This window comes from Dermochelys coriacea, chromosome 3 (assembly GCF_009764565.3).
Source record: "Dermochelys coriacea isolate rDerCor1 chromosome 3, rDerCor1.pri.v4, whole genome shotgun sequence".
NCBI classification, from domain to species: domain Eukaryota; kingdom Metazoa; phylum Chordata; order Testudines; family Dermochelyidae; genus Dermochelys; species Dermochelys coriacea.
The window spans coordinates 57,650,679-57,662,999 of NC_050070.1; the positions used below are offsets into that span (position 1 = coordinate 57,650,679).

Consider the following 12,321-nt stretch of genomic DNA (forward strand, 5'->3'; position numbering starts at 1 on the left):
TGTTTGTTTCAGAGCATACCATAATGAAGATCAATAGAAGACCTTACATAGTGGATACAGTGAGAGGGGAATGCTGTGATTGTGGGCATCACAGGCATTTTCTGTTTGCCTTTGGGATTTGAAAAGAGCACTGTTCTCTCCAATCTGAGCCTGACCTTAATGGAATATGGAGGGGAAACAATCCAGCATCTTTCACAAGTACTACAGTCATTTAAAACAAAACTAAAAACCACAGCATACCACGACGACAAAGATAGCTATTTTCTCATTAATAGGTCAACGATCAGAATGTATCTTAAACCTCTCTCACATCCTGCATGGCCCAGAGAAGTCAAGTGATATGTGTTCATTCAAATCCTAGGTCCCAGATTTGGGCCCTAATCTCTTATTAGATCTCAATGTCTGTTTTCTCTATTTGAAAACTTTCAGAGAAGATGAACTTTGGTACTAGTGGCTTAAAGCAGGAGTGATACAAGAGATGCAGCAAAGGATGGTAAAATTATATCTGGGAATTTTAGTTACAAGAATCTTATTACAAACCTTAGCATTCTTTAGTTTGCTTTTTTTGTTTGTTAATTGTAATACTTTAATTTTTAAATAACTGGAATCCGGTAGAAAATTGTTAACGTCAACAGGTGACACGATGTTAGATGCAGAACATTTCATGATCATTTGACGCTTCACTCCATTCACTTGAAATGCAGCACTTAACACATAAATGAACTACAACTGGGTGAAATTTTTCATCCAGAACTTCTTTTAGCAAAAATGCCGATTTCACAACACTGAAACCTTTTACAAATTCATGTTGATTTTGCTGAATTGTTTATTTAAAAAAAATCCAAAAAATTGAAACATTTAGTTTCATCATTAGTAAACAAAATGTTTCAAGTTCAGTTTGAAACAACTTTTCATTTAAAAAATTTCCTTTTCATTTTAATTTTAATAGTTTTAAAAAGGTCAAAATGAAACATGAAATGAACTTTTAAAAAAAAAACTTTTTAATTCACTGAAATTTTTCATTTTGAGCTGACCTGAAACAATTTTTTTTACTTTTTGAAATTGCCAACAAATCAAAAATCTATTATTCACCCAGTTCAAATGTGAACTACATTCAGTGCCCTGGGGATTATGACCTTTGCCACACTTCAGTTCTAGTTGAGTAGGGAAGGGGTAGAGAAATAGCCACTTTTCCACGGAAGTGGGGTGAAAAGGCTATTGGTCTTGCCACAGCTTCATCCTAGTGAAGAGTTGGTCTTGCTACTTGCTACTTGCTACTTGCTACAACTATTCCCCACTGTACATGGCCTTCCAGAAGCCCACAAACATTGCTGCCCTTTAAATTGCACCTGTGGAGCAAGGTCCTGCTGTCACAGTCAGAATCATCTGGAATGTTGGTCAGGCTCTTTATTGCTGTAGTAAAACTCAAAGATGGCAAGTTGTTTGGGTGAACAAAGCTACTTCCCTATGAGATGGTTTCAGTGTACCTATTTTGGGGTTCTGGTTTTGCAGTATAGTTTGCAGTCAAATTCCCTGAGGCTGCGTATTGTGCATGAGAAGCACTTCCATGTTAATTATTATGGGCAACTATAAATTAATGTTGTAAGTACGCTTACTCATGTTTTGTATTTCTGTAGCCTAATATTCCCTGGAGTGCGGCTGGGAGCTGACAGTCAATTTAGTGATTTCCTTGATGGACTTGGACCTGCACAGTTAGTAGGTCGACAGACACTAGCAACCCCTGCTATGGGTAAGAATAATTTGTTCTCATGTATAAGACAAACGCTATCCCATTGACCAAAGTGGAGTTAAGGTGGCCAGAATTTAGCTCATGGGCTACCAAAGAGTTCTACCAAATGGCCTTCCTCATCTTTAACACAAAGGTGTTGTGTCAGAGGCAGTGCTAACCCACTGGTGGGCCTCAGCAGGAATATTTTGGAGCTCTGTCAAGAGGGTGAGTGGGAGGCAAAGGGGGCAATTGCTCAGGGGCCTGGTGTTGCTGCTAGCAGGCTGGCTTACAGGACAACTGACACAGTTGCTGGTAAAAAGCACTTTATTTCCCTTCCCACAGCCATATATATACAGCACTTGTTTATTCCTTTTCTGTTGTTTATCACCCAATGTTCTCATCATTCTTATCTTTGGGTTCCTTTATCTTGTGGTAGTAAAGACTCTCAGGTGCTGCTTATATCATTAGTCCTTAGTTCAGCCAAAGTTTAGTCCTCAGTCCAGCCAAAATCTTCTGGCCTTGTCCTTTATCTCTTGTACTGTTATTTTCCATTACTTGGCCCACATTTCTAAAACATCTGATACTCAGCATTTCCCACAGCCTGGGCGATTTAAAAGGGCTCCTAGGCGTGCAACAGGGTGGTACCAACAGCAGCAAAGGCAGCCGGGCGGGCATGTGGAATCCCTGGCTGTGCCAGAAGATCATGCCCAGCAGCACAGCCGGCAGCAGCTCACTGGGCAACAGCTGGTGCAGGCGCAGCACCACCCAAATCTCAGGCAGACCTTTCTAGGGTTCCACTGACTCTTCTGCCCTGGGCAGAGCCATCCCTGGGGTACAGCGAATCAGGGTGACCACTCCGGGCCCCACGCTTTGGGGGGCCCCGTGGGCTGGCACAATTGGCCAGCACAGTCAGTCCCAGAAGTGACCGGTCGGTCCTGGAAGTGACGGATTCGTCACTTCCGCCCCAGACCCTGCACCCCCGGGAACAGCCTTGGCTCTGGGGCCCCGAATTGCTGTCAGCGGGGCTAGCCTCCCACATAACACATAATAAACAGCAAATAGGGGCCCCCTTGAGCTGCTTGGGGCCCTAAGCAATTGTTTAGTCTGCTTATGCCTAGCACAAGCTCTGCTGTCCATAAACACAACTGATGCTCTGTTTCATCCAAAATCAGATGAAGATAGAGCATTTCATGCTGGGACCTGTAATGTCCACAGAGCTCACTTCCATATCAAAGATGGTGGCTGCAATCTGTTCCTTTCTGTGTAGAATAATTATGGTTCTTGGCTCCTGGCAAATTACTAGTTAGCTTTTGCACATGGTTGCCACTGATTATGGAGCCAATAATGGAATCTGATCCAGATTTAGCTAATTGAAAGATAATCCAAAAATTTGAAACTCTACTACATATTTGCAACAAGGCTGACAACCAGTTTCCAAATTATGCCATTAGATTGTTGCTGTTGGAACAGATTAAAATTTAAAGTCTAATTTCCAGCAGCCTCTCAAGCGCTACTTATGGTTTTCTCGGTAATCCAAAGCATCTGAGAATTCCCTGGAGTACCAAGCGCTACAGGCTCGCCCCTGACGCACCCACTCCACACTCCCTGCATGGACACTTATGGGGAACCTGCATAGGGCCGTTTATGCTCTGCCTGCAGGGGAGAAATTCTTCCCTGGGCCCTTGCAAGCTGTTTATGGTACATGTACACCACCACAGCAGTGTGTAAAGGCAGGAGCAGGGGCAAAATCCCTTCAGTCTGCATTTGAGTGAGTTGGTGACATATTTTGTGGGGTTGTGCATTGAGGATGAAGAAGAAATAACCCTTGACATCTCCACTAGCCTAATCACGCTATGCACGTTAAAAATCATAGCTAGCAAGTGCTTTTGCTGAGCAGTCTTAAGCATTGCAGAAACTCAGGTTCAGGAGGCTACTCAACTACTACTGAGGAGAAGTAGGGAACCAGGAGGAAAAATGGGAGGGGATCATCTCTTTTTTGCAGCTCATGAGCTCTACAAAAGAAGGAGAAGTCTTGAGCTGCTGTATAAATCCAAAATTAATTATTTTTTGCAATAGGAGTTATCGGGCTACAAGCTTATTGAGCATGAAGCCTGTACAATGTTATAAGGCCTGTTAAAATATATCAGATTTCCTTCTTACAGGAAATAAGAAGTGTCTGGGTTCTTCTGTTGTCCATTTTAAAATCAGGGTGATTCCAGAAGTGAATCCAGGTGCGAGCTTACATTCGCCTCACTTTTTGCTTAAAAGTTGTTTTCCTCCCTAGACCTCTTCCAACAGGGCTCCTGAGTGATAACAATTTATTTCCATCTATTGGAGCCTTTATTTCTATAAGCTGAGGGAAGGTTTTGGGCTACAAAATTCACTCAATCTTTCTGCCTAACACTTTCTCTTCAAGGGCTCATACCTAGTAGATAGTTGTCTCTGCTGGTTTGAAAATGTCTGTGTTGTGGCACCCCCTGCCGACTGCCAGTAGCATAGACTGGATTTGAATATACAAGCTTACAGCATTGAAAGGTAGCCCAAGAGCACGGTTTATGGAATTTTCCTCTAAACTATTTTTAGCTCAGTATAGAGCTGTGTTTGTTGAAGCAAATTTTTGATAGATAACAAATCATCCCTGTTTGGCTTGTCATATCACAAATAATAGAGTAGTCCGAAGCACTGTGCTATAATATTCTGATAGTGGACCAAGTGTGCTAAGGTCTCCTTTTCAGTTACATTTGAACAATAATACTTTTTTATTAAGAATACAGCACATTTTGTAGCTCAGGTTTATTCACTATTCTTTGCTTAGAAACATGGACCTACATGTCAGACTTCATAAGTTCAGGGTCCTGCACAGGTGGGAATTCCATTTGCTTCCACAGTTACCCCAACTGCACATGTCCAATGAGGTATGTGAGCACCCAGACAGCCAGTTAGGTGACTATCTACCCATTTGCATGATCAGTCTTGGTGACTTTTTTTATGCAGCCCTGAACTTCTCATGGTTTGAAAATCAGACCCATAATTACTAAGGCCCAAATCCACAAAGGGACTTAGGTATTGCAACACTCAGTGTTACAAAGTCTAACTTGTAGGTGCCTAGCTGCCCAATAGAATCCATAAACCTTGGATTAGGTGCCTTGTCTCTCTCTGCACTGAATGGTTACAAATAGGTGACTCAGAATGAGGTCAGCAAAACCCATCATGCTAGGCAGGGAGTCACCTAAGCTAGCCAATAGCAGATGCAGAGGAGAGGGGTGTGTCCTAAGCTCCACCCCTCTCAGGGAGTTAGGCACCTAACTCTATTTGGGATCCACACCTGGAAACCCACTCCTGGAATCAGGTGCCTCAGCCACTTCTTGCAAGAACAGCAGTGGTACATTGCCTAACTGCAGCAAGAGCCACTCTTCTAATGGTGGTGCGGGCACTCACCTGGGATGTGGCAGACCCTGGATCAATTAACCCTTTGCCTGAGAAGAAGAGATTTGAATGTAGGCTTCCCACTCTCAGAGGAGCACCCTAACAATTGCTCTACAGTGTCATCCTCACTCTGTCTCTGGCTCAATGCATATTTAAATATTTATATGCTGTATAATGGCCTCAACCAGAGAGATGGTATCTCAATCTCCAGTGGATATGGCATGCAACTCCTCCTCCCTCCAGACCATTTTATGTGTAGTTAGGCATGCTCTGAGAATGCCTAGCATATTAAGCCCCACAGCACCTCGTTTGAGCCCCATTTGAGGATCCCACTTTTAGCTTAGGTATCAGGCACTGGGCACCTAGACTGATTTGCACTGATGGCAGAAACTTAGGCACTTAGAGGACTTGTGAAAATGCAGGCACTGAAGGATTTTAGGCAACTCGAGGACTTAGCAGGGGGTTAGAGGATTTCAGTGGCACCTAAATTTTTGGACTTAGGCACCTAATGTTGAAGTTAGGCACCTAAGTTTTTTTTGTGGATCTGCACTTAAGTGTCTTTTTTCCATTTACAGTCTTTCTTTCCAAGTCAGAGCAGAACTTGGACCCCAACATGGCAAATGTTCTTGTCTGCAGTTGTAGCCAGAGTTGTCATTTGCCAGAACATTCAGAACCAAGGAAGCAGCTTGGAAATCTTGTTCTCTTAATATTCTGGCAGTTTGTTCAAGGTGCTGTTCAGGAAGGGAACTGTCACCCTCTTGCACACATTAAAAAACTTCCGTAAAAAAAAAATTGTGAGCCTCAGAGAACTTAGTTGTTGGCTAGACAGACTGCAGTCTACTGGCTTTCTTCTTTCTGAAGGGCAGACCTGCAAGGTTTGCAGCCACACACTTACCTAGTGAAAGCAACGAGGAGTCCTTGTGGCACCTTAGAGACTAGCAAATTTATCTGGGCATAAGCTTTCATGGGCTAAAACCCAGTCATCAGATGTATGGAGTGAAAAATACAGTAAGCAGAATATATATCATAACACATGAAAAGATGGGAGTTGCCTTACCAGATGGGGGGTCAGTGCTAACGAGGCCAATTCAATTAAGGTGGAAGTGGGCTATTCTCAACAGTTGACATGAAGAGGTGAACGCTTACCTTGTGCTCCTTCCATCTCTTTGTGTATCCACCTGGTGTCTCTCATCTTATACATGGATCAAAGACTCTTTGAGAAACAGACCATCAATGGGATACAAATCCCTGACTGGAGACTCCAGATGCTACCACAGTACAATAATAATAATGATAATCAAAATAATTGCCTGAGTGAAGACAATTGACTGCACTGAGCTGACCCAGATAATGGAATAAGCTTTTTCTTCTCCTTTCCTTTCAGGTGATATTCAGATTGGAATGGTGGATAAAAAAGGCCAGTTAGAAGTAGAAGTCATTAGAGCCCGAGGCCTCACGCAAAAACCTGGGTCCAAATCTACCCCAGGTGAGGAAAACTGCAAATGATGGAGGACAGGAGAATACAAAATATGCAATAAAGTGTGGACCAGAGATCTCAAAAGAGAACTTCTCAGCTCTTTGTAGCAGTCACTACGTTTACATGTATTCATTTTCTTTTTCGATAGAGATGTGTTTAAGGGTATGTCTACACTACCCTCCGGATCGGCAAGCAGCGATCGATCCAGCGGGGATCGATTTATCGCGTCTAGTCTAGATGCGATAAATCGACCCCCGAGCACTCTCCCGTTGACTCCTGTACTCTACCGCCACAAGAGGCGCAGGTGGAGTTGACGGGGGAGCGGCAGCAGTCGACTCACCGCGGTGAAGACACCATGGAAAGTCGATCTAAGAACGTCGACTTCAGCTACATTATTCACATAGCTGAAGTTGCGTAACTTAGATTGATCCCCCACTAGTGCAGACCAGGGCTTAGAAATACCTACTGTGCCCATGTTCAATTCCTCGATCTGCACACCATTTAACTTCAAGGAGTGCTCCCCTCACATGAGCAAAATCAACATTTCTGAGACTGAAAAATCCTTGCTAGAAGAAATATCTGCAAGGGGTGTTCAGATTAGATTTTTACTGGTAAATATTGATAAATGTCGATTTCACGGTACATACACAAACCAACAAAAAATCCATCAGTAATAATCACAATTTACAGATAGACAAAGTAAGAAAAAATGTTGCTTGTAACTTATTAGACTTTGCTTTCAGGATATTTATTTTGTATATTATTACATGTGATATTAACAATTTGTATTGTAATGGTTTAAAGATTTAACTTTTTGAATCTCGATGTCTACTGTAATTAGGTAATTATCATCTGATTCCTGCCCCCATAATTTCCTGCAACTGTGAAACTTTACATTGATAACAATTGGGAAAAAATGCTTAAAACACATCATTTTTCACAACTGTGAACATTTACATTGATATAAATTGGGAAAAGGGCTTAAAATAAACTGATATTATCCATCAAAATTATTAAAATAATCAAAATCAAGTTACATTTCACCATGGACCTGGTGATGCATATAGAGTCCCTTACATTATGATTTATGCATTTGTTTATTTCCATCTACAAAAGAGAAAGAGTAGGTGAAAGGGAATAGCAAGCAAGCAAGGTGGTGGAAACTGAGTATTGTGATCTTCAGTGACATGGCAGTGTTTTGAATAAGTCAGCAAGCGGTACCAGTGCCTGTGAGCTCAAACATTTGAGCTTACCGAGAATAAATTAAATTATTATTATTATAATAAAAATCTCCTTATTTTAGAAGTCTTTGCTGGAAAACATTTTTGTTTTCCAGGACAAACACTAAAAAGAAAAGGAGTACCGGTGGCACCTTAGAGACTAATAAATTTGTTAGTCTCTAAGGTGCCACCGGTACTCCTTTTCTTTTTGCGAATACAGACTAACACGGCTGCTACTCTGAAACCAGGACAAATTTATTTTTACACTATATTTTACACTATTTATCATAATAATTAGAATATAGGTTTCAGATTAACTTTTTCTGAGCTGTTACTTTAAAGCTATTTAAGACACAAAGTAAATGAGGAACAACTGCCTTTTTATATGAATGTTTTCAGAAATGACTGTGTTCCATTTTTAAACACCCAGTTCATTGAAATGTCGTAGGGAATGGCATATTTTGAAATGGCTTTGAACTCCTAACACATGGAACAATCAAACTATCAGTGACAACCTATTCTTGTTAATAATATCCAGTTCATGGGACACATAAGTTAAAAAAAAATCATACTTTAACAGATAAATGTAAGACGTGTTACTAATAATAACTTATGCAATGTTGTTGTAACCGTGTTGGTCCCAGGATATTAAAGAGAAAAGGTGTGTGAGGTATTTTTTTGGACCAAGCTTGTCTCTCTCATCAACATAAATTGGCCCAATACAAAATATTACCTCACTCACTTTGTCTCTCTGATCATACTTTTAATTAAAACCAAAAACTAGTAAATATTTAATTGACTTTTCATCATCTAACTTGTTTGCTTACTGTTGAAAATTCAACTCAGTTTGGCCAATGAAAGTAGTTATGTTCACTTTCCTTTCGAGTCAGTTTCCATTCATTGTTCTTGTCCTCCACCCCAATGTGGTGTTTGATTTTTGCAGCTCCCTATGTCAAAGTATACCTGTTGGAAAATGGAGCCTGTGTAGCCAAGAAAAAGACAAGAATTGCACGGAAAACACTTGATCCTTTGTACCAACAGACACTGGTTTTTGATGAAAGTCCACAGGGTAAAGTCCTTCAGGTCAGTAATTACTTAATCTTGGTTTAGGCCCTGGTTTGGTAAAGCACTTGACTATTCGCTTAACTGTAAGATTGTGAGTAGTCCCAACCCACATAAACACTTAATTTCAGAAATATCAGTTAATATAACTGAGTGGTTTGTAATGTCATGAGACTCCCAAAATGTACCTATGTAGTTTTATTATTTATTAGAAGTTTTTCTCTATTGCTTTCTATGGCTCTAACCCTATCCTACCATCAGGCCCCTTCTCTTCTCCTTTGAAAAAATATTTACCCTATTCATGCAGGTAAGGAATTGCTGAATGAATGAACATATAAGTGTATATTCTTTGGACAGTGTTAAATCTGTATTTTATGTCCTTGCAGGTGATAGTTTGGGGAGACTATGGCCGAATGGATCACAAATGCTTCATGGGTGTTGCACAGATCCTTCTGGAGGAACTTGATCTGTCCAGTGTAGTAATAGGATGGTATAAATTATTTCCACCCTCATCACTAGTGGATCCAACCTTGACTCCCCTGACCCGCAGGGCTTCCCAGTCATCTCTGGAAAGTTCAACTGGGCCTCCCTGCATTAGATCATAGTGAACTTATAGCAGATGCTGTCTAATAAAAATGTTACCACCCAGGATAACAATCTGAACCAGATTCTTATATGATCAAAAGCATTGTTGGAGAGAGACAATCACTTCTGTTTTTGCTTGTAGTAGTTATCCAAAAATATGTCTGAATTATTTGTTAAAAGATGGCTTAAATTAACAGAACAAAATAGTATATCAAATACAGTAAGTCAGTCTACTAGCGACAGTCACTGATGCTTATTACAATTTTTAAAAAGAGCGGGACCTTTAGATTAGAATAAAATGAAAAATAAAATACAAAACTGGAAGCTCTCACTCTGTTAAGTGTTGTATTTTTTCACATTTTGACAGAGCCCACAAGCAGTGTTAACTTCCTGGTGTTTCAGCAGTTTTTCTGTACTTGTTACTTCCACTAGTTTTTTGCTGTGTGATTCTGCCAGTTTTGTAAAAGTCCTCACAATGCTAACAAAGACCCTTCCTTTCGTTTTCTAAACTAAACAAAAAAGGGCTGAAGTATATCTCTGTAAGTATCCCTTCAAGTGTTCAGCAGCCAGAATTACCATACATGATGCCACTAAGGTTCTCATTGTTTCTTAGTTCTGGTTCTTCCAAGTCTATCAGGTGACAACCCAGAACAAATGACCAATCAAGATTATTTCATTAACAACAACAACTAAATCACAGTGCTAGTTTTTCTTTGTAAAAAGCAAATATGTTTGCATTATATATAATGTTTTTTATGTTTTATGATGTTTTGCATGGAAGAGTTTTGAAGAAATCTATCTGCAGCTAATGCTGGGGACTGATAAAAGCAGCTTTAGTCTTAATTTTGACACTGAAAATATTACTGGCAATGCAGTTTTCTTCCTAGACTCAGAGAGGAAATATTTACGTTCATGTGTATAAATGTATATTTGACTTCCCAAAATGTTGACCAGGAATGGGGTTAAGCATATGACACTTTCAGCTGTACCCAGGCTTCTCTGATATGTGTCACTTTAGACACACATGTCTGCCCTGGATAGAGCATGGTATGAGTTGTTCAGTATTTCACTGGAAATTCCAGTTGAAATATTCTGCACTTACTAATGTTTTTATCAAATTTTAGTTTACATTTCTTTGAGATTGATGCAAGCACAAAGCTTGATTTTTTAACGCAAGATACCTTACCTTACTTTTTTGGTAAAAAAAAAAATCAAATTTCAATCTGCATTTTATTCATTTGAGTTATTCTTGGCCTTGAAATTCCATGTGATTTACTGTAAATGTGCTAAAAACTGCAGACTCTGCTGGTTCAATGATATGTTTTCCCTCCTTTTACAGGCCATTCAATTTTGTGATCACACAAATAGGGCAGCATGACTTGGAACTGTTCAAAGCTGCATGCACGTTTTGTAAAAAGAAGCAAAAAGGTTATTTAATAATGTATGTTAGTTCCACATAGGCCAGCTTGTATGTTGCATGTACTTGTACAGTTTGCTCGTAATTACTATACTGAAGTAACCAAGAAATCTAAGCCATCCATTTTTCTTATAGACATTTTGCAGGTTTTAGCCAGGCAAGGTCTGTTAGTCTGGTGCTAAATGTCTATAGATGGACTTTATTTTTTACCCTATGGAAAACGTGATGTAGTATGGACCAAATTCCTTCTAATAAATATTTTGGTGTAGATTCCTACTGTGGGACTGTAACACATGTAGAAACTCTGTGCACACTAGGTTTTAAATCATAGACATACTGCCTGCACCAAGTGAACTATTTATTATTATTTAACATGCCAGAACTATTCTACCCATGGTTCCATAGGGCACAGATTGATTACTGCTCGACCTGCTGAGCAGGAAGAACTGAAGCACTGGTGCACTACTACTAGATTCTGTTCTGTCTTAGTGACCAAAAATCAACTAATTATAATTCGGTAGTATCTTTCTATTTTGACCACTTGTCTTAACACTCCCCTGTGCTTTTAAATGAACTCCCAACTCATGTTATGTAAACATGTTTAATAAAATTTCCTTTTCATGTCCAGAGTAGTGGTTGTGTTCAGTATGTTCTAAGGTTCAGATGCGACTCCTCTCACTACCAAATTGAATGAGATGTGTAATAGAAGTGAGCAAACAAGTGGTCCTTTTAACTGATGTAGAATCATGTGTTCACTGTAGAGTCAAATCTAGACCTGGGGTAAGTGGGTGCAAGTCATGTGATTTCAATGATGTTGCATTCCCTTCCACAAAGGAGGGGGCCAAATTGTGCTCTCATTTATATTCATGCAATCATATTGACGACATTGAACCAAACTGAGACTTGGTGTAAGCAGATGCAATTCATTTGATTTCAGTGAGGTTACATCTGCTTATACTAGGTTGGATCTTGGTCCAGTGGAGTTGCACAGATATTGGTCCCAGGTCTGTATTTGGTGTAAAAAATGTTATTTAGGTACAAAGGGCAAATTCTGCTCTCTTGCAGTCATTTAAATCCAGAATAACGCCATTGTTATTGACATCAATAAATGTATTATGGATAACTATTTATGCCAGTGTAGCTGAGAGCTGAATTTGGCACTAAATGTTGTTATTAGAGAACCAACGATGGTGTACTGCGTTTGATTTTAGTTCTCCTTATCCTCCAGATATCATTTAACATAATTTAGAAATAGCCTAAAGACTATTGCTTCACTTTGAACACATACATTTATTGCCTTGTTTAAATGAATACATAACTAAGCTTCAGCAAAATGAATTATTAAAATGATAACTATTCACAAAAAAGAATTTTATGTTTCTACTTCTGTGGGGGGGAATGAGCT

The 12,321-nt window shown here is 39.8% G+C and overlaps 1 protein-coding gene across 49 annotated transcripts in view; it reads left to right on the top strand.

The window, feature by feature from the left end:
• RIMS1 (regulating synaptic membrane exocytosis 1) overlaps positions 1-11,545 on the top strand; it is a 490,129-nt gene extending 478,584 nt beyond the window's left edge. For all 49 annotated transcript variants that reach the window (XM_043510483.1, XM_043510486.1, XM_043510457.1 and 46 more), the window contains 4 exons: positions 1,638-1,750; positions 6,540-6,641; positions 8,796-8,935; positions 9,301-11,545. In XM_043510483.1, coding sequence (XP_043366418.1) covers positions 1,638-1,750; positions 6,540-6,641; positions 8,796-8,935; positions 9,301-9,519 — 574 coding nt within the window. In that variant the 3' untranslated portion in view covers positions 9,520-11,545. The remainder of the gene's footprint in view (positions 1-1,637; positions 1,751-6,539; positions 6,642-8,795; positions 8,936-9,300) is intronic.
• Positions 11,546-12,321: the final 776 nt, after the last annotated feature.